General features: G+C 35.5%; 1 protein-coding gene across 49 annotated transcripts in view; it reads left to right on the plus strand.

Moving 5' to 3' along the window:
- The window catches only part of RIMS1 (regulating synaptic membrane exocytosis 1), a 389,052-nt gene that overhangs the window by 223,517 nt on the left and 143,722 nt on the right, over positions 1–21,813 (plus strand). For 3 of the 49 annotated variants that reach the window (XM_084889214.1, XM_084889218.1, XM_084889215.1), the window contains exon 1: positions 8,154–8,366. The exons of 40 other annotated variants lie outside the window; for them this stretch is intronic. In XM_084889214.1, the coding sequence (XP_084745340.1) occupies positions 8,267–8,366 (100 nt within the window). In that variant the 5' untranslated portion in view covers positions 8,154–8,266. Of the gene's footprint in view, positions 1–8,152; positions 8,367–11,639; positions 11,884–21,813 lie in introns of those variants that run through there. 6 more of the 49 variants (XM_084889212.1, XM_084889213.1, XM_084889216.1 and 3 more) reach the window with 4 other exon arrangements.

Genomic DNA, 21,813 nt, shown 5'->3' on the forward strand with positions numbered 1-21,813 from the left:
TTTTTGGATTAGGAGAAACTAAATTAAAATCTAGGCTGCCTTTTCAAAAGCAATCATGTGATTTTATATATAATACATGCTTACAATTTTAATATAGAATGTTTTAGAGGATGTATAACTAAAGGTCATTTTAAGGAGAAACAGTTATGCTTCAAAGTGCATTTAGAAAAATACTTCATATTGAATACTTCAATGCTACCTATTTTATCTCAGTAAGTTGTTCTTCGGTATCCTTTTAAAATGCAGAATCATACTGCAGTGTTTTTGACCCATTTTATCCTGTGAATGAAAAGGTTGTTCTTACTTTTGGTTCAATTTAGCAGAATAACAGAAACTCAGACCTTGGAGAGACTTCAGAAGCAAACAAAATGATCTCTCCTTTCACACATGGTAGAACAGAGAAGAGACATTCTGGGTGTTAATTTCTGCCTGATTCTCTGCTCCTTAAGTCATTTTTCTTTGCAGCTGTGAGAGCTTGGGACACGTTCTGTCCTCTGCTGCCACCAGACCCTCTGAGGATTAGTATTTAGTCAATCCTGTAACTTGTTCTGTCTGCAGTGTAGGCCCAATCCTAACAATCTGGCTTCTACTAGAGTTCTAAGACTGGGCCCCAGATTTGTGCTTCCTTTTGGCAGTTAGATCTGTGTCCCTGGATCCTAAGACTAAGTCCGGCAAAGTCACCCAAAACTGCCTCGCCCTCAACAGTCTCTGTATAGGAATTAGAAGCTACGTAATGACGTCCCTAATACCAACTGCAATGTTGGAAATCCAGGTATACTTTCTATATCATTCTTCTTCTTATATTTTGGGGCATCTCTGATTCTTACTGCTGTTCTTGATTTAACAGTTATTGCCTTGAGCTATCTTGTTTAGTGTCTTGTTCTACTTACTGAGCTGAACTTCTTCTGTTGGGTCTTTGTAAAAGCACTTGATCCATGCCAAAGGGCAAATCTAATTTTGATTCTAGTTAACTCTTCCGAATCTGGTGTGTACAAGATGAGAATAGTGTCCTAAGGCTGCTATGACAAGGTACCCCAGACGGGGTGGACTAAATAACAGAAATTTATTTTCTCATAGTTCTGGGGTTAGAACTCCAACATCAAGATGTTGGCAGGGTTGGTTTTCTCTGAGTGCCTTAAGGTAAGGATATGTTCCAGCCCCACATCTTGGTTTGTAGATGTCCATCTTCTTTCTGAGTCTTCATAATGTCTTTCCTCTGTTTATGTTCAGATTTCTTCCTCTGATAAAGATACCAGTCATATGAAATTGGGGGCCAATCTAATATCCTCGTTTTGATTTAATTATTCCTTTAAAGATCCTCTCTCCAAATATGGTCATGTTAGGAAGTACTTGGAGTGAAGACTTCAACATATCAATTTGGGAGGGGGACACATTCTGTTCATATGAATAATATTCATAGAAAAAAGAACAAAGTTTGCATGTGTTTGCATACACACATGATAAATACTAATGTTTGGCATTTGTCTCCATGGTTTTTCATTTATGAAAAATGTAAGATCATCAAGAATATTATTGAGTAGTTTCTTTTTGAAGAGGACTGATATACAAGATCGTGATGACATAGGTAATTTAGTCACAGCCAGAGACTGAGCACATTGGGCATGATTCTTAACCACTGTAAGCTTCAAGTTCCATTGTTTTAGGATCTGGGAATAATAATTTATATATCCCATGGATTAATTGTGAAAATTAAATGGGATGATATGCTATGTCTCTCTGTATCTCGTACCTGATACACAGTAAGTATATATTCTTCTATGATATTGAATAGGATGTACAGATGATACATGATACATCATTTCCTAGGAGGAAAGCTGGAGTGCAAGGTTTCATGTGAGAGCTGGGGTAGAATTTGGGCAGGAAGAATCAGTGTGGCAGTCTGGTCAGAGACTGGCATGAACAATGAGATATGCTAGAGATACACAATGTTCTCGGAACACTAAGCTTTATGGACCTGTGAATGAAAAGGAGTCCAGCACTTACGGTACTGATCAAGGCAGTTTTTATCCCAGTTCTTTCAATAACTGGGTTACCATGGGCAATAGAATGATATAGGTGGGTTATATCAGTGATCATCATCCTTGGATGTTCTTTAGAATTCTCTAGGGAGCTTTCAAAAATTACATGTAGTGCCAAAAGGGATTCAGATTTAATCAATATGGATCTTTTGTTTTAATTTTTTTTTTTTAGAATCTCTTCTGGTAATCCCTATGTATAGTCAAGGTTAGGAACTATAGAGCTTCATAGTCTTCAAGGACTTTTCAAATCCCAGCCCTGACCCTTTATAAATTATGAAGTGTTTCTTCTTCCATGAGTATTTTTATTTTGCATAATCATCCGAGCTTCCCATAAAAATTTTTGCTTATTTATCTGGGGGAACTCTTGACAGGGAAAATCATCCAAAATGATTCAACTTATGATCCAAAATGACTCAACTTTTGTTTTGACTAAAGAGTTATATATATCCAGGTAAATTTTAGAATTTTGTCCCAGACACTTTGAATTAATTTTCAGTCTGACTGGCAGGAGTGAATTTGGCAGGAGATGACTGTGGTTCTTGGGGAACCCCAAATGAAGGAGGCATTGAGGAACAGAAGAATGACCTTGCAAATAAATGCTTGGAACAGAAAATGGAAATTATGCCTACATTGGGAAAATAATTCTCAATGTCTAGAATATTACACAAATGTAACTAATTATTACTGTACTAGCAGTTGGTCATTCCAGTTGGGTTAGTGGTAAAAGTTTTACAGATTAGATAATTTCATAGAAAATTAAATCCAAAACTGCAACAAGTCCTTCAGTCCTCATAGTCTAGCTCCAGTTATAATATCACAGATTCACCGTCTCTCTCTCTCTCTCTCTTTTTTTAAAAAATATATTTTATTGATTTTTCTTACAGAGAGGAAGGGAGAGAGATCTAGAAACGTCGATGAGAGAGAAACATCGACCAGCTGCCTCCTGCACCCCCCCCACCGGGGATGTGCCCTCAACCAATGTACATGCCCCTGTCCGGAATCAAACCTGGGACCTTTCAGTTCGCAGACCGACGCTCTACCACTGCGCCAAACCGGTTTCGGCCAGATTCACCGTCTCTTAGCACTTTGCTCTTCTTGACTGCTTAGTATTTAAACCCTGCCCTTCCTGCATACTACATACTTTTCCTTCTCAATTATTTAACATTTGCTGTTCCACCCCTTTAAATGTTCTCCTATCTCTAGCCATGATTAAAACTAAGACCAAATTTTGCCTCCTCCTCCATTGTTTTGCTGGATCTATATAATTCTCTTTTTTATTACTAAATTTGTTGGGTTGACAGTGGTCAACATGTACATAGAGGTTTTAGGTGTGTATTTCTATGTTATAAAATCTGCATATTGCACCGGGTGCCAACCACCCAAAGTCAAATCTTCTCCCGTCACCATATATTAGGACCCCTCTTCTCCCATCCCTGATAGCCACCACACTGCTCTTTGTATTCATGGGTTTTAGTTTTATATCCCATGTATGAGTGAAATGATGATTCTTAGCTTTTTCTGACTATTTTACTTATCATAATATTGTCAAAGTCCATCAGTGTTTTTGTAAATGGCACTTTCATCCTTTCATTCCATTGTACCACATCTTTATCCACTCCTCTATCACAGGACATTTTGGTTTGTTGGCATGTTTATATCTTTTTTCTGAAGGAAATTGATTGCTAAGTTTAATTGGAGACATGGTCCTGCATTTATATATACTAGTAAAGTGACAACTTCAGTTATATACCTACAAATATGGTTCTTAGATTAATTTCTACATCGTTTGGAGTTTCTTTTTTTTTTTTAATTTGTAGAACTAATTACAAAAAAATAATAAATTATATATTTGAGTATAGAGAAATTATCTATCCAAAAAGTACTGTTGAAGATAACTAAGTTTGAAAAAGGGTATTTTTTCCCCCTCTCTTCTAAATTTTGGTACATCATTGAATAGATTGGATGATAAGAAATGATTGACTGTTTCTTTTTTGATTACAACTTCTCTGTTCTCAGAATTCTGTTTCTTTTCAGTAATTTAACACCAATTAATTCTTTGAATAATAAGAAGGAAACCAGAATATTTCTACCACTAGATAATTGTGTGCATTTTAATGAAAGAAAAATTTTAATTATCCACAGAAGAAAGTATAGTGTGAATTACAATGAAGAATTGCCATTACATTTTAAAAAGAAATAAAGCAACATCAATACATCAACAATGACAGTGAAAACAACAACAAAAAAATTTGGAGAACTGAGAGATGAGTGATCAGAAAGGAAAGAGTTGGACATGTAATTGAAACTCTAAATTAGGTTTCAGGGCTTCAGAGAGAACTATTTCTTTGGAAAACAATGAGTTTATTAGGTTAGATCAGTGGTCAGCAAACTCATTAGTCAGCAGAGCCAAATATCAACAGTACAATGATTGAAATTTCTTTTGAGAGCCAAGTTTTTAAAACTTAAACTTCTTCTAACGCCACTTCTTCAAAATAGACTTGCCCAGGCCGTGGCATTTTGTGGAAGAGCCACACTCAAGGGGCCAAAGAGCCACATGTGGCTTGCGAACTGCACTTTGCTGACAACGGGGCTAGATTCTCGATTCCCATAATTACAGGCTGCTGTTGTTCCTTGTGATTAAGCCCCCTGAGAATAAAAACCTTTGGGAAACCATGAAGTAAATTAAGCATTACCATTGAAGACCTTATCTTTTTCAAGGAGTACTGGAGTTGGGGTAGTGATTAGAATTACTCAAACTCAATCCAGATGTTTGGAATTGAAACCACATAAGAAATTGTTTGTAGCCATTGATGAGTAAATTGTCAGATTTATGAATACAGAATCCTTACCTATAACTTACTGATCTGTGTTTAGTCCATGAAACATGATTCCATCTCAAAAAGTATCTTGGCATAATAAACACTTATGATTGATAGAGGCAAATATTTCTTATTATAATATGCTCATAAGATAACAATTAGAATCCAGCTCATTTTTTTTATTACAAGGCAGTGATTAAAGGAATACCACATGGATATAAAATTCTGTATTCTTATGTTTATGGCATAAAAATCTGTTTGTGATAGTTGAGAGAGATCTCCAAGAGCCTGAAATGAAATGAAAAGACCAGATTCCTAAATATGATGCTTCAGTAAAGTGTCTGGTTGAATCAAGACTTGTAATGTCTGGGGGCTTGTGTTGTTAAACAATTCAGGGCCATGAGAGACAGTTTTGCCCTTGTGAGAGGCAGGTTATAGGAACTGATGTCTGTGTATAAGACCATGACTCCCATGGTGCTTTAGCATTTTAATAAACTGAAACATTGAGGTCAAGACATGACAGAGCAAGGCTAGTCTCATGAAGGACCTCATCCTATTGTATCCTGTGCATTTTACTTGGTGTAGATTCATTTACCACAGTCATGAGCCACTAACACTCTGTTCTACCTGATATTAAGTAAAAGTTAGTTCCCAAACTTAGGATATTAGGATCTAAAGCAAGATTAGCTTTGACCTTTTATTAGATTCTCATTCAAATTCTCATTCTGCCACTGACTAGATATGTCACATATCATATCTAAGACTGTTTCCTCATCTGTAACATGGGCATAATAATGGCATTTGAATTTCAAGGTGGAGACCTGGTGTAGCTCTTTCTTCTTTTACTTTTAGTATATTCAATTTTCATAATTTTTGGTAGAAGAAATTATGAATTCATGAATGCAGAAATCAGTGAAACTTCCAAGAAATAAAAGTCTAAAGTCCTATGTATAACTCTCCTTTTGAGTCAAAAAGGAAATGAAAAGCAATGAAGAGGTCCATGTGGGTTGGGTTCAGTCCATGAAAGCATCTCAGAAGAGGTGCTTTGACCCTGGACTTATGTTTCTGCCATAACTATTCACAAATAGTGCATTCTACTACTGGTTGTAAAGATTAAGAATGTTGATTACACTAAGAAGATATAGGATTTACCCACATAAAGTCTGAAAGACAATATGTTTATTGTCTTCTGTCCAGAGTTCTGTCATTCATTCTTAAGTGCCAACACATTAATACGATATGGCATGGTTCACAAACCAGATAAATCTGGTAATACAGTAGCAGTGTGTTATTTCCACCTGAACAGTCTTCAGTCTGTAGCCCCATAGAGAATCAGATGCTTTATTTACATCCCATCAAGAGTTTAAAATGTAGACATCGTCATTACTTAAAATTACTCAGTGTGTTTGTTTATGTGGAAGTATACCTTGTTTTCCAAAATATGACTTTTTAAAATTGATTTCAGAGAGGAAGGGAAAGGGAGAGATAGAAACATCAGGGATAAGAGAGTATCATTGATCAGCTGCCACCTGTATACCCCACATTGGGATAAAATTTGCAATGCCCTCCCTGGGAATCGAACCTTACCTCCTGGTTCATAGGTTGACGTTCAATCACTAAACCATGCTGGTGATTTTTTTCTACTTTTGAAAGTACTTGGAGAGAATAGGAAAACAATATATACATTCATTGTACAGTATTTTGGTGCTCTTTCTTTAATAGTCTGATATTATATGGAACTTAGAAATTCAGTACAGTATTGATCATTACTTCAAAGTGAACTTGTAAGAGATTTTGTGATTTGAAATCAGACTTTTTTTGCATCAATTATTAGGACTATGAAGAAATAAAACTAATTTCCACGCTATGGTATGAGATTAAAATTTCAATATTAACAGTATTGGCATTTGGTTGTAATGAGTTTTATCTGTATTTTCTGGATGTCATATTAGTAGTGAAATTTAATTTGAAAATAATAGTTTGGTGAAGTGGAAAGCCTAGATTGGTAAACTAGGAATTTAGTTTCCAGGACATGCCAATCTTGGTATATACTCCATAACCATTTCTATAAATGGTTGATTCTCTATTTTGGAAAGAGGGGGTAAATCCTCATCAGAGGATATATTTTCCATTGATTTTTAGAGACAGTGGAAGGATTGGAGGGGGAAACAGAAAGAGAAAGAATCATCAGTATGAGAGAAACCCATCAATTGGTTTGCCTTCTGCAGTCCAGGTACAAGCCCTTGACTGGGAATTGAACCTGGACCCTTTGGTCTGAAGCTCTAACCAGCTGTGGCAATGGTTTATTCTCTTGTAAGGCTACCATCCTGGTCCCCTCTCAGATTTGTTTTGAAGACTATTCTATAAAGATTATGCTTTAGGAAGTGTGGAATATATGCATATATACTATTTTTTTATTGTTTACAATATTGTCTGTATTAAAATCCAAAAAAAGTAGTGATTACCTACAGAATAATATGCTTAAATTAAAATTGCATGTACCTGTTTGTTTTAGTCAAAAGAGAGTATGCTGGAGGAAATATATAATTCCTTTTCATTTAAAATTTAAAAGCAAGGAATAGCTCTTCATAGTCCGGCAATGTTTTACTACTGTAGGAAAAAAATTCTAAAGCCAAATATATATTTGCCACTGCTAGAAAAATATAGCAATAGGAAGAGGGAATTTTATTTTTAAAGTTTCTGTAATAAAAACTATATAATATTTACAAACATAACCTAAATTTCAAAATTTTCTTCAGGAAGAAACAAAACATTTTTTTCCTTTACAAATCAAAGGCATAATAATAATAAAAAGAAACTCTCATTTAATTGATTTTAATAGTACTGAACAAAAGCAGAAAAATTATGTTGTAAGAAATCATCCCATGGGCTAATGGCCATTCTGTTGTCATAAACATTCTTTATTTAGCCCTCTCCACAAATAAGCTCACAGCAGGAGAAAGGACACCGGTTAGAGTAATTTGGGGGATACATACACAGAAGGAATGGCTAGGAGCATAGTGTCATCTGGCAGGGAGCTTATTTCCTGAACCCTGTGGATCTGGTGAAAACCCAACAGAGATGCCAATATGCTTCTCCTCCGTAAATGCTACCAGTCTCCACACCACCAGGCCCAGCGCGCGCTTGTGTAAGGTGTTTTATCCAAGCAATCCTTTGCATAACTGCCCAGCGCCTGCAATGACCTGAGTCAGTCATGCAAAGAGACTTTCTTATGCTTACACCAACATTTTCTTTCCGTGTTCATTTTCTGCTGCTCCCATCCCACGGGTTACGACTGTTGTGATGGTGGAGGCGGCACTTTGCAATCTCTTTTAGTTAAGATCTAGAGTTTGTTTGAAAGCAAGGCTGAAAAATCCCCAGACTGGATTTCTTCACAAGATTGCTGTCATGGGTGCAGCTGGGATACCTGCCTCTTCAGGAGGGTGGGGCGAAGTGAGGTGTATTGATTCTGAAGAGGAAACAGTCCAGGCCCGACGAGCAGGTGCTGGTAAGCAACAGACAATGAGTTTGGGGCATGAGAATCTCACTTGATTATTTTTTTTTTCCAGTTGAACACAAATCTATATTTAACACTCCCTCTGTATCTATTTTTCCAGTGCAAATGTTCCCATTCTGTGTATGTCAGGTGTAGAGTGATTTTGTCCCATTTTCTCAAGAAAGTTCCCGGCTACCAACTTTATCTGCAGTCTTTTTTCCCTGAGAGATATTATTGGATTTGCCATGTAGCCTAATGATAAGACGATAAATCTTTTTATGATGCATTTTCTTGTGTAATAGCCCAGTAACAAAAGATTTAAAGATTAGAATGTTTGTGTTCTCTGAAAATAAGGAAAAATAGTAGCAAGCGGCTGGATTGTGCATGAGTTTCATTTATAGTAAATGTATGAGAGAGATATAAATGACAAATTGGAATCATCATTAGTGGAAAATCAGTCCCAAAATAGGAAGTCTGTATTGTTTTTTCAAAATAAGGGATCAGTTGGGAAAGAGCTGAAACCTTTTCACAAACAGGCCTTGATTTAGACCACAATTCCTCAAGGTCAAATGATACACATGAAGCAAGCTCAAAATTGCAATGGATGTTAGGTTTTACATGTTCTCTCCCAAGGGAAATCAGTCTGCTGGTCTTTGAAGTGACTGTGAAATCACGGCTGAGTGGGAGGCTGTGAAATATATAACCCCAAGGGGAGATCCATGTGACTCAAAATGAATAGAATGCTAGGAATGTTTTAAATATTGTTAATATACATTTATGAGTTAATAGATGAAAATAGAAGGATTTCCCCCCCTGCTTGATATATGGACAGTGAACTCAGTGAATGGCACTTATTACTATGAATGGGATCACAGAGTATTTGGGATCCAGAAATGAATGATAGGATATGTTAAAATAAGTTTAACATTTGCTCTTTCTAATACGGAATCTCTGTTTTGATTCTATAATTATGAAATGTGTATACCATTTCAGAGATCTTATTTGGTTTACCAAGTGCTTTTTGTTAGAAATATAGTTTGTTACCATTTGACAAGTTTCCTCATATGCAGGCATTTTAGGGAACTCAAGATAAATATACCAAATTAATATAAATTCATGAGATAAAATTGGGGATAGAAATTAGGTTAATAGCATACTAAGTGATCTTGTAATTTGAAATAAGCCCATTTCAGGTGATAAAGGAGAAAAGAAAAATAGGAAAAAAAAAGACATACAAAAAGCAGATACCTCTAAATCAAGCACAATATTAGCCACACACAGCGTATTAAAATGTTTTAATTCAGTTGTCTTAGCCTTCATATAGGTTTATAAGATCCGTAGATTCTTAAATTCCAATCAAATAAAATGGCAGGGCACCAGTTTGCGGAAATGGGTAAATTGGTTGTTGAAAGTTTTGAATCTCCTTTCATCAATACTCTTCAGTACCCTTGCTGGGCCAGCAGCTCTATCTGTAGACCATGACATTTGTATGTCTTATACCAGAGCCATAAAGAAACAACTTCAGTAAGTATAAGACTTCAGTCCCATAAAAACCCTTGGCTCTAAATTTGTAAAGTCAAGGGTAGAAGATCATAAGCCCTTTCTGCATCATTACAGTTTTTACACCAAGTCACTAGCACTTTAACATAACCTGGCACAACTTTGGGTAATCTACCAAAATAGTGACAGTAGTTCCTACTTACCATGGGGTAGTGAAAAGCTCCTACATGTGCTTTCAAATCAAAGTCAAGTCTAAAATCCCATGCCTACTTCTTATAAACCATGTGACCATGAGTGAGTTAATTAGCTTTTTTGAGCCCCTTCTGTAACATGGGGCAAGTAATACTGATTTATGTCATATGCTTGTGAGAAATAAATGAATTAAGTAAAATTAGCACAGCACAATATTTGGCACATAACAGTTATTCAGTTAATGTTTGTTTCCCTTTCTATATCCCAGCAACAATTTGACCAATTTTGACTCAAGATAGTTTAAAGCATACTTGCAAGTTTGGGGAAAAGAAAAAATAAAGATTCTACAATAAATAGAGAGAAAAACTTTCTATGGAGAGGGGAAATTTTTAAATTTGTGGCTATTTTGCAGTGGATTCCATGATGATGAGATGATCCATGTTTCAGTATTTTTTTTCCTTATCAGATAATTATTTTTATAAGTATATATGGTTTAAGTAAACATAGAGCATTTAGTTTAAATAAATGAAAGATTGTTTTTTATTCTCACTACCTGGTATTATTATTACTTGATCATTTCATTTTCTAAAGCAAACTAATAGCAGTTTGTCTCTACTTTTTTTAATAACATTCCCCAGTGCTTTAGAGAAGTATATCATTGTTCATTGTTTCTGGAAACCAGATAATATAAAGATGAAATTGGGGGATGATATAATTTAAAAATCAATTGATTTTTTTGTTGTTATTGTTGCTGTTGTTCTGTGTAATTCATGATATGGGGTGAGTAATGTAAAAGTAGTGACTTAATGAGAGGGGAATGATTCTATATTGTAGTGAAAAAAATCTATTAGACTATGAATTGTGACTCTACAATCATCAAAAGACCTGCATCTTTAAAAATATTGGAAATATGACCCCACCCCCCCAACTCTCTAGCCAAACCTATTTGAGGTTGCCCTTTGGCCCCCTGGAGATGAGCCACTAATAGCAGGAGGCTGGCCATCCCGGAAGAGCCTGAACAAGCACTTTCGTCCCTGTTCCCAACAGTCACTCCTCTACTCCTAGTGGATGCTTCCTTGTGCAGTTGTTGTCATTGGGCTAGGATTCTCAGATAGGGAAACTGCAGAGGAAATGTCCTCTTACACGGGGCTTGACAGCATCATTGCCAGCGATTGATAATGGGACCAAATCATTTCAGGTGAGTTTTCTGTGGTTCACAAGCCAGCAGGGGTCTGCTTGACTTTGTCATCTTAGCCCATGGGTATCTCAGTGCATTGTCACTGAGGGTGGGAGGGGATAAGAGGCACTCTTCAAGCCTCTGCCTGAGTCTTTTCTCCTGTGCTAGCTTTAAGGGACCCCAGTGTTCTGTGTGTCTCCACCTACAGGAAGGCGCTTGTGTCAGGAAATGGATAATTATGGACCTGCCAGAGCTGTGGTGTTTGCTACAGTGGGAACCTTTTAGTACAGCACAGAGCCTATAGATTAGTGTGTGGTAATCAATGAGCATCTGTGCACTGCAGAGATCCGTTTTGATGACAGCAGCACTTACGGCCTTGTTTAGTGTCACTGTTGTATAAGGTTGAACACTGCAGGCTTTTTTTGTTTGTTTGTTTGTTTTGATTTAGAATGCAAGGACTACAGGGTTTTTATACTTTTTGTTTTTAAAATTCTTTTGCATTTTGGTGGATTTCTAAGAGCGCTGTGGATTTGCTGCCACTGCTAGCTAGAATTTAGTGATTTGATGCCAGCAGCATTTATTTAACCACTCTGATACTCTGATGCTGCTGTTATGTTTGCTGGTTTCTGCAGTTCCTACGTACGCTGCTCCCAGGAACAGGTAAACTAAGCCATCATATTAACCTTATGCATAAATGTAAAATGAATGCAATATGTTGTTTAATTATCCAAAGAGTAAGATATTAAAATGCTTCAGTGGATTATGTCAGTAGAGAATGAGAACTATTTTACTTTGAACATGGGAATTGCACAAATATATCATTTTAAAATGCATGGTGATCTTCTAGTTGCATTACATTAAGTTATTGTTATGTTTCATGTCTTGAATGAATACCTGGAGCATACATTCATCTATAATTTAGTATTTAACCCTTACTTTGTTGTATGTATATTACACAATTAAGTCAGAAATACATATTTTCCTTTTGTGATTTGATCGGAGAAAGTTGTTTTCCCTGTTCAGTGATGTCACTAATATTAGAAGTTTCCGAGTTTAATCTTCTTAAAATATAAAGATATCAGTTTATATGTAGGTTGTTGTTTTGGAGTATTTAAACAAAGGCTTCAAGGCCTTGTTTCTCCTAGTCGACAGTTATTTCAGAGCACGTCTTGGGAATTCCTGTGTTTTTGTGTGATGCTAACCTTTGGACTGAAGGGCTATACAGAGCCCAGATAAGGGGAATACAGAGCCCAGACAGAAAGAAGGAAAGGGAAACAGAGTCTTTTGGGTCAGAGTTGGGTGTGTGACCTTGGGCAACAGAGGAACTAACCCCTTCTGGCCCTGTTTCCATTCTGCCAGTTTGGAAAAAGACTCTAATGTTATTCTCTGTGAGAACGGCATGGCATTTTTCAGATGCTCAAGATCATCCGATGATCATTTCTGTGTAGCAAAAGACACTATTATTTAATTTGTAAAGGTATGCAGTTTTATTAATAAAAGAGAAATAGAAATCTTTTAGGTTTTTTTTTCTTCTTCCTTTGCAGTGTTTTAGCAACTGAGGCTGTTTTTTGGAAGAGAGATTATGGCTTTTTAAAATTAAACCAGCGAATCTCTTGACTCTGCTGTAACTATTTTGCCAAGTAGGCATTGAGCAAGTTTGAGGTGTCTTGAGGGCACCCGCTGTCAGACTCCTTGGGAGGCAAAGGAGGCATCATGTGTTTTGCTGCAGCCAGATAAGGTTCTGGATGCAGAGCTGCTGGGCCCTCTGAAAGCCTGCCAGGGACGTGAGCGCTCCTCCCTGCCCCCTCCCTCGCTCTCAGGTACAGCACGTACTGCTGAGGGCATCTGGGGGAAGCTCCAGCCTGCTCTTCTCAGCAAATGACTTTCAAGAGGTCCACTTTCTGCTAAGGGCAAGCTTAAAATCCAAAAGATCCAAGGCAACTAGGAGAAACGCAATCAGCAGCCTCTCACTCTAAAAAGACTGAATCAGATTGCTGCCTGATTAAAAAAAGTCTAGATTTTTAAAAAAAAAATTTTTAATTAAATATTTAGCCGAAACCGGTTTGGCTCAATGAATGGAGCATCAGCTTGGGGACTGAAAGGTCCCGGGTTCAATTCCGGTCAAGGGCATGTACCTTGGTTGCGGGCATATCCCCAGTAGGGGGTGTGCAAGAGGCAGCTGATCGATGACTCTCTCTCATCGATGTTTGTAGCTCTCTATCTCTCTCCCTTCCTCTCTGTACAAAATCAATAAAATATAAAATTTTTAAAAAATATTTACTGTCCACAGTATTGCATAAGTCCCCTTTCTCCCCCAATGATCCCTTTTAGCTCATCCCCATCCCACTTCCTGCCCCAGGCCCTCACCACCCTATTGTCTGTGTCTATGGGTTATGCATGTATGCATACAAGTTCTTTGTTTAATTAAATATGTTCTTTGGGGACAATAGAAGTATTTAATGTAACTTGAGCCATGTGCTTGCAGAGTGGCTAGTTTTTGCTAGCTGAAAAGAATTATGAATCTTGTATTCACTGTCATCTGACTGGGTCTTTTTAATGATAGATACTCATGGTGAGAAAAAGGCTGAGGCAGTGATGTCTCATATCCCCACAAAGATGCACATGAGAGATGAAAGAAAAGCAAGGATGATTTCTCTCTAGCTCTAGGGAACCAGTCTGATTAGTCATCTCCATACAAAGAGGTTTGAGGGCAACAACTCTATCAGTAAATTGATTAGAGCCCCGGTGCATGAAATTCATGCACAGAGGGGGCTTCCTCAGCCCAGCCTGTACCTTCTCCAATCTGGGACCCCCTTGAGGGTTGTCCAACTGCTGGTTTAGGCCCGATCCCACTTTCTAAAGCCAGAGAGATTAGGAATCAGCATGTGAAACTATAAAGTAGGTAAATCAATAAAATAATTAGTAATTATATTATAATAATATTAATAATCAAGAAGACTTTTATAATACTTATTTTCATGCCTGTGAATTGTAGGTTAATGAAATGGGTTTAGATTTTTAGATAGGCTGCTTTAAGTAGGCCAACTTTTATCTTTAAGAAGATAATTGTCATAATAATATAATAAGTTGGTCAGTTCTTTGCAGAAATGAAACCAAACTTTTTTGAATGTCTAGTTAATTTAAATTTGTTGTTTCAAATAAGTTTTATATGAGTTGTATGAGTTTTAAAGACCTGAGAAATAAATTCTTCTTTTGGTAAACTGTAAATATTGAACAAATTTCAAAGCTGACTTCAGAAAAGGGTCCATATTGATTGTAATAGATGGGTTCTAACAAATACAGTTTAACTGTATAACATCTGTGAAATAGTTTAGACTTATTCCTAGCTTTTGAAGATTTTTAGATTTTTTTTTCTTTTTGTAATAATAAACTGGTAGAATTGCAGTTTTTTGTTTTGTTTTTATTATTTTATTTTATTTTTTGTCCTTTAAGAGAATGCTTAGCCCTAGAATCTTGGTAGTCAAAATTGGAACAATTTTTTAGTCACTTTGAAATTTTACTTTGATTCCAAGATAATGTTTTTAATAATTTTAGATTATATGAAATTTGTTACCATTTTTTAAATATTTTTCTTTTTGGTAAATGTCTTTGAAATTATTTAAAGCACTAATCAGGGAAGAAATATTAGCCCATCTGCATATAGTAAGTTCTCTTGCCTATTGATATTAAAGGCTTTTTTAAATTATGATTAATTAGACTCTTGATAATTCACAAAAGTGCTTTCTTATATATAGAGACCAAGTGAATTCCCTTGCCCTCTGTATGGAATCACAAAGCTCATTTTGTCTGAACATGGTTTCCTGACTTCCTAAGTGCTTACCTAAAATAGGAGTCTTAATGAAAGTATGCTGTTGAGGATGAGGACCTGCAAGATAGAATAATTCTGGGAGCTAGACGTAACCCACCGAAGCTAGATAGCAATGTGCTGGCCTTATCCCGGCTCTTCAGCCATTTGTTGTTAATTTTGAGAGAGATCATGGGACCCTCAGAGAAATAAGGAAGCAATGGGCTCTCCACAGAGAAACAGTTATGCACTCAAAATTTTATATACAATTTTAAAGAGTATATATATATCCCTTAAATCTATGCACCCTATAAAAGGAGTCACATAACTCAGGTTATAACCTTGCCTTAAATATTACAAAAACAGCCCTATCTGGTTTGGCTCAGTGGATAGGCCTGTGGACTGAAGGGTCTGGGGGTTTGATTCCGGTCAAGGACACATGCCCGGGTTGTGGGCTCGATCTCCAGTGGGGAGTGAGGGGGATGCAGGAGGCAGCCGATCAATGATTGTTTCTCATCATTGATGTTTCCACCTCTTTCTCTCTCTTCCTTCCTCTCTGAAATCAATCAAAATTATATTAAAAGTATTACAAAAACAAATTACTTGATATTCAGTAGTAGGAAAAGTCTTGCCTGCATGAAGGTAAGTAGTTTTTTCTTCTATGAATAATGGATAAACCCTAGACCTACTTCAAAATGCTCATGCTTATAAGAATACTTAATTACTACTTGATATTTTCATGGGCTGTTATTCCACAATGCAGTGAAAAAATCCACCCCAGGCTTAACTATCAAAAAATATAAATAAATGATTAAATATACTGATGTAGGTAAAGAGGTTAGGGATGACTGAAAATTCAAATACAACATAGAGAGCTTTCATTTAGACGAATAAGGGGCTGTGTTTTGTGTGGACCAACATTATTTCAGCTGTACCTGAAGGGCCGGCTAGGGCCTTTTTCTGTTCAAAATGCCAGACAGACTAGTTTTTTTGTGTGTGTGTTTTTATTTTTTATTTTTAATTCTCTGACAAAAGACTTCTTTGACAAATAAGTTGTGATTTCCTGACTTCATATGCTAGTCTTGTTCTAGAATCAGACATTTAGTTATAGTGGTTTTCATGTAAGGTTTGTTTTCGTCTATGAGATTTTATTGTCATCATCAAAGCTACTAAATGAAGACACAAAAGTGATGGAAAAATTGAGTATGAAATTAGAACTCCTAAATATCTGTTTAATCACCTCAAAATATTGGTGAGAAACTCATGGTTTGTAATGAGGAGAAAGATCTGTTTCTGGTGGCTTTGCTTGAAGGTTCCCCCTTTGGGTTTGACATCCAGAATCTTTGAACATACTCTCTTTAGTCTCCACATTTACCCTGACTGGTCGTACGAAGCTGAATTGCAATGAGTACAGTTTTCTTGCCTGTGAACTAACTGCACATCTGGGTATTTGACCTAAAATACAGTGAACGAAGACTGTAGCTAATAGGCCCAAAGATCGGTGTGTGTGTGTGTGTTTGTGTGTGTGTGTGTGTGTGTGTGTGTGTGTGTATGTGATTTTTGTCATTAAAACTATTGCCGAAACCCGTTGGCTCAGTGGATAGACTGTCAGCCTGCGGACTGAAAGGACCCAGGTTCGATTCCGCTTAAGGGCACATACCTTGGTTTCGGGCACATCCCCAATAGGGGGTGTGCAAGAGGCAGCTAATCGATGATTTTCATCGATGTTTCTAACTCTCTATTCCCTCTCTGTAAAAAAATTAATAAAATATATTAAAAAAACCACCAACAACAAACTATAATATTAGTGCATCACTTTAGAAAACAAATAAAATTATAGAAATTCTTGATTAGTGAAATTATAAAGGCCAGCAAGATGTCTCCTTTCAGTGTTTTTAATCCTTTTCTTTTTTTGTTTTGTTAACCCTCACATGAGGAAATTTTTTCCATTGCTTTCCAGAGAGAGTAGAGGGGAGGGAGGGAAAGAGAAAGAAACATTGATGTGAGAGATACATAGACTGGTCTTCTCCCTCAAGCACCCCGACTTGACTCTAGGCTGGGAACAAATATGCAACTCAAGTACCTGCCCTTGACTAGGAATGGAACCGGTGTCTCCCTGATGCACAAGGACGATGCTCCAACCACTGAGCAGACTGCCCAGGGCTGTTTTTTCTTTTTCTTTTTCTTTTTTTTTCTTTTTTATCACTTTCAACATTTTTTTTTTAAAAAAGCAAAATAGCCAGGCTAGAGTAATATAGTTTCTCATTTGAAAAATTAATATTTAGACATTAGAATATAGTTGCAACAATTACTTGAATCCAAGTTTAAAGATATATTTTAAAAATGAATAATAAGCATTTTATACCTAAAGGTAAATGTTACTTACAGTTTTGCCAGATAGGAAGAAAATGAGTATAAGAGATATTGATATAATTGTTCTCTTTGGTTCATCCATTTTCATTGGTTCATCCATTTCTCCAGATCATTCTTGCTGTGGTCAATAGGTAATTTTAGCTAAAATTTGAGTTGATTAAATTGGAAATCATGTGTAGTTATATGGTCTTATATTGTTAAGATCATTGGACTTATTCTGTCAATCTTAAATGTGCTCATAGTTATTGAAATTACTTAATGATATTTACTGCCTTTGTGAGTAATATCACTATATCTTAATTATAAAGGCTTGGTATCAATTTATAAAATTTGCATTAGAGAACTCAGAAAAAATTATTATTCTTAATGTTATTGAAGTAGCATTCAATGTAATACTGCTAACAAATTGTTCAAAGACTAATTTCAAATTTCAGTTTTATTGTCACTGAAAATGTTAGATATCAATGCTAACAATAATCAGTTTTAATTATTTTCATCAAATATCAGTTAATTTCACATAATTCAGTTATATAACCAATCCTTCAGAAATGATAGTTTTGTTCACTTTGTTTTACTCTTACTTAAGAGACATTAATTTTAGTAAGTACCTTTAAAAAACAATTTAGCCACTATATGTGTAGAACATTATTCAAGGAGCAATTGACCCTCTATTTTTTTTATTTTTGGTACTACATTCATAAAATATTAAAAAATATAACATTCAAAGGGAGAAAATAAGATTCTATTTATAGTGCATTAAATCCTTAATATTAACACATAAATCTAAAGCACTGTTTGATAAACTGTTCCATGTTTCTCTTTTTTTGCATTGATGAGTAATGATTTAATTTTGGAATTATAAAATCTTAGCTTCAAATACCTCATTCTAGGTATCTGAGTTTTCCAATATGCTAAACAATTGCCAACTGGCATGTTGTAATTAATTATATTTTCATTATTTTAATTAAAAAATTTTACATAGAATTGTATATTACTCTTTTTGTTGTTGTTTATTTTTAACCAGGAAGTCTGGAAAAAGGATTATATCGTGCTTTCACAAAAGTTCATGCTTCATACAATAATTTTTTTAGTTGTTGTCTAATGGCTATTGTTTTAACATCAGTTATTATGTTGTCTGTTAGTACAGTTATAGTATACTCACAGTATCACAGTGTTAAGGGCAGAAAGAGCCTTAACCCAATTTTTTGATTTGTTTGTTTTGTTTTCAGTTATCCTGTGAATTCTTATTGCTGTCGATGTGCTTACCTGAACCGGTTTCTTTGTGTTTAGCAATGTGCATCTTCCCTGGTTGTATGGGGCTCAATAACAGACCGACGCTTAGGATTGTGATTGTAAAATTATGAGTGAAAGTTTACTAGGTTTTGAAGGACCTCAGATTTGTGATACTGGTTTTTGTTAGTTGAAAACCCTTTTTCACTTACTTCCCATTCTTTGGCAATATTTACAAATAAGCTAATACCGTATATATTTGTGTTTACCAAATTCTGCTATTTAAAAGCTATAAATAAGCTAACACCTGTATATCACTTGTATTTCTAAGTTGTTTCCCATTGTATCAAAGATATTTTGAGATTGATGAATGAAAAAAATCTAAACTTTAATGAAAATGGTTATAGTAAATATATTAAATTATGTTTTATGTATAAATATTTAATTTTATTTTAATTCCCACTTTATAATCTGCCTTAATACTAAAAGCAACTTAAGTTAGCTACCAAATGTGAATATATAGCCATTTGAAATAAGTTAAAAGTGTGTAAAACAGTTGATGAGTAAGAACAAGGGTAGAAAATTTGGTTTCCGTTTTAATAATAAACATTCTAACACACATGCTCTGAGAAGAGTCCTATCAGTTACAAAATTTACAATTTCTGTAACATAAGAACCAGTCATTTACATACATATTTATTTTTCCTGATATTGACACCAGAAAGAAGGTTTTTCTGTGTAGTTTCACAGAGAAATAGCAGCAGCAGCATGATCCATATGTGAGTAAATTCATCACCAGTTAGTGATTTGCTAAAGGACAGTATATAAAAACGATATTGGGGGCAGTGAGGAGAAAGGGACTCTGGAAATGCAATGTAAGTACAGGTGCATGGCTGTCTGGTGGTCTGGATTAATTAAGAGTTTTATAATATCTTAGTAGATTTACTTCATATCCCACACAAAGACCTCTGTGGGTATTGCTTTAAATTAAATATTTAAAAATATTGAAGTATGTTGTCCTAAAAAAAAAAAAAAAGAAAGAAAAGAAAAGAAAAGAATATGTACCCTCTGAAGTGAGCTTGGGAGTAGTTCAGTACCACTAAGCAATTGCGGAGTCATTGATCTAATGTTAGGCAGACACACCATTAATATGGTTTGCCATGCATTTCTGAGTAGAAGGCCCCTGCTTAAGAGAGCCCCTGTGACCAAGCCACAAAATCATGTTGAGCATTCTAAGTCTAGGCCAGTGAGATGCCCTGGTTTTTTTTTGGTTTTTTTTTAAATGGTACAGGTTTTATTATGAAAATGTAAGATGAAGATATTTTGAAATTATTTTAATGAAAAGATCATTGTAGAGTGATTAATCCAAACCTTAAGTATTTAGGAACTCTGGACATCTTTTCTTAAGTCAGTGGATTAATCTTTGAGCTACCTTAACTTTGTTGGCTTTATACAAAGAGGTATATTTGCTATTTTCCCCTTCATTGCTTTTTGTGGTTTTCTTACTTGAATTATCTTTCATCAGATGGAGCTGGGCACATTTAAAGGGACTGCCTGACCTCTTATGCACTGCGGCAGAGGTGACCTTGCAGTGTTTTGCAGCCTAGTTTCTGATGGCTCTACTTTTGATGGTTTATGAATATGGATACTTAGCATGTTTCTCTAGAACCATGTTGAGGCATAAACATCTTTTTTAAACTTCTATGCCCAGTGATTTCCCACTACCAGTCAAGGCATTTCCAACCTTAAAAAAGTCCTTTAATGTTTCTATAACTTTTTTGTTTGCATACACAAAATAAAAACAAAGACAAACAAACAGAAACAAAACCAAAAAGAAAGGAAATAAGCAACATTTACAGTAACTTGCTTTGCTGGAACTCTGGTTTTAAACATTCATTTATATTACCCAAAATGTTAGCTAGATTAAATTTGTTTTCTAATATTTTTTAGCTTAATTATATATTTTAAAGCTTAAGCAGTATCAATTCCTCATAAGTACTTCCATTTTATTCTACATGCCCTTAAATTCATCTTTATCATCATTTGACTCTTATCCTTATTATATATATTACCAAAACCATGTTAATATATTGATCTCCATATTTTTCATTTTTATATCTTTGGATGTAGAGGCAGGTAGAAATTGACTTGACATTCAGAATTATTATTGCAAATTAATCTTATTTTGCTAGCAGTGCCTGGATGTGAGGTCTGGATAAAAACTAACCTTTTTCTTTATCAAGGAGATTTACATCTAGAGTGCTTTCTTATAATATATGCTGTGAACTTGCCCAGCACTACAATTTCTTTAACCTGTGGTTAACATCCAGTCCCCAAACAATGAAAACAAATAAACCCCGGTTTTTTCCACAGGGTTTCCTGGCTGGTTATTCCGAGGCTTTGCACGTGACAACCTGTTCTCCCAAGTGAATGGAATACTCAGTGTCAATGTGGAAGCCTGGTCAGTTGGAAAGTTGCAGTAAAATATTTCCCTCCTGTGTGCAGCACTTCCCCAAATTCCTATTGAAGAAGAGTCATTGTGTTAGAAGAAAAAGAAAAGTTTCCCTCAGATTGTTAATTTTGTGATTTGCTATTCAGCGTACTTTCTCATTCTGTATATATCTACATGCTAAGGAAGACATTTTTCAGTCATGAAGCCTCAAACCATATTTATACATGAAATTTATTCCTCTCTAAACTATTATTGGTGGAAATCATTTTGCCCTATCAATCATCTTGAAGGCTTTTCTTCAGATACACTTTCTTCTCATTTAATGCAGATAATAAATACAGTCTGGTCTAGATTTGCTGAAGACCACGAATACCCTTCTTTTGTTATTCTAAGGCACAAAAGTGTGTGTGTGTGTGCACGCGCGCATGCATGTGTATGTTTATGTATGTATGTGTGGTTTTTGTTTTTGTTGTTGTTATTGCTTGAAACTTTCAGGAACTTTCATTTACAACCACTTCTGGGTCTTGTAGCATCAGTTCACTGCAGAGCTAAGGAGTAAAGAGGTCATTGCACAACATGGTATTTTGGGAATGTTTCTGAAACCTAAAGCCTCATGGAGTCTCAAAAATCTAAGTTATGAGTCTTTCAAAATTAGGAAAATTTAAACTGATGACTAATGTCTTCCATCTCAAATAATATTATTTGAGATGTCTTTTAGCCTATTTAAAGT

Source organism: Pipistrellus hanaki (assembly GCF_964339955.1).
Source record: "Pipistrellus hanaki genome assembly, chromosome: 7".
Classification (NCBI taxonomy): domain Eukaryota; kingdom Metazoa; phylum Chordata; class Mammalia; order Chiroptera; family Vespertilionidae; genus Pipistrellus; species Pipistrellus hanaki.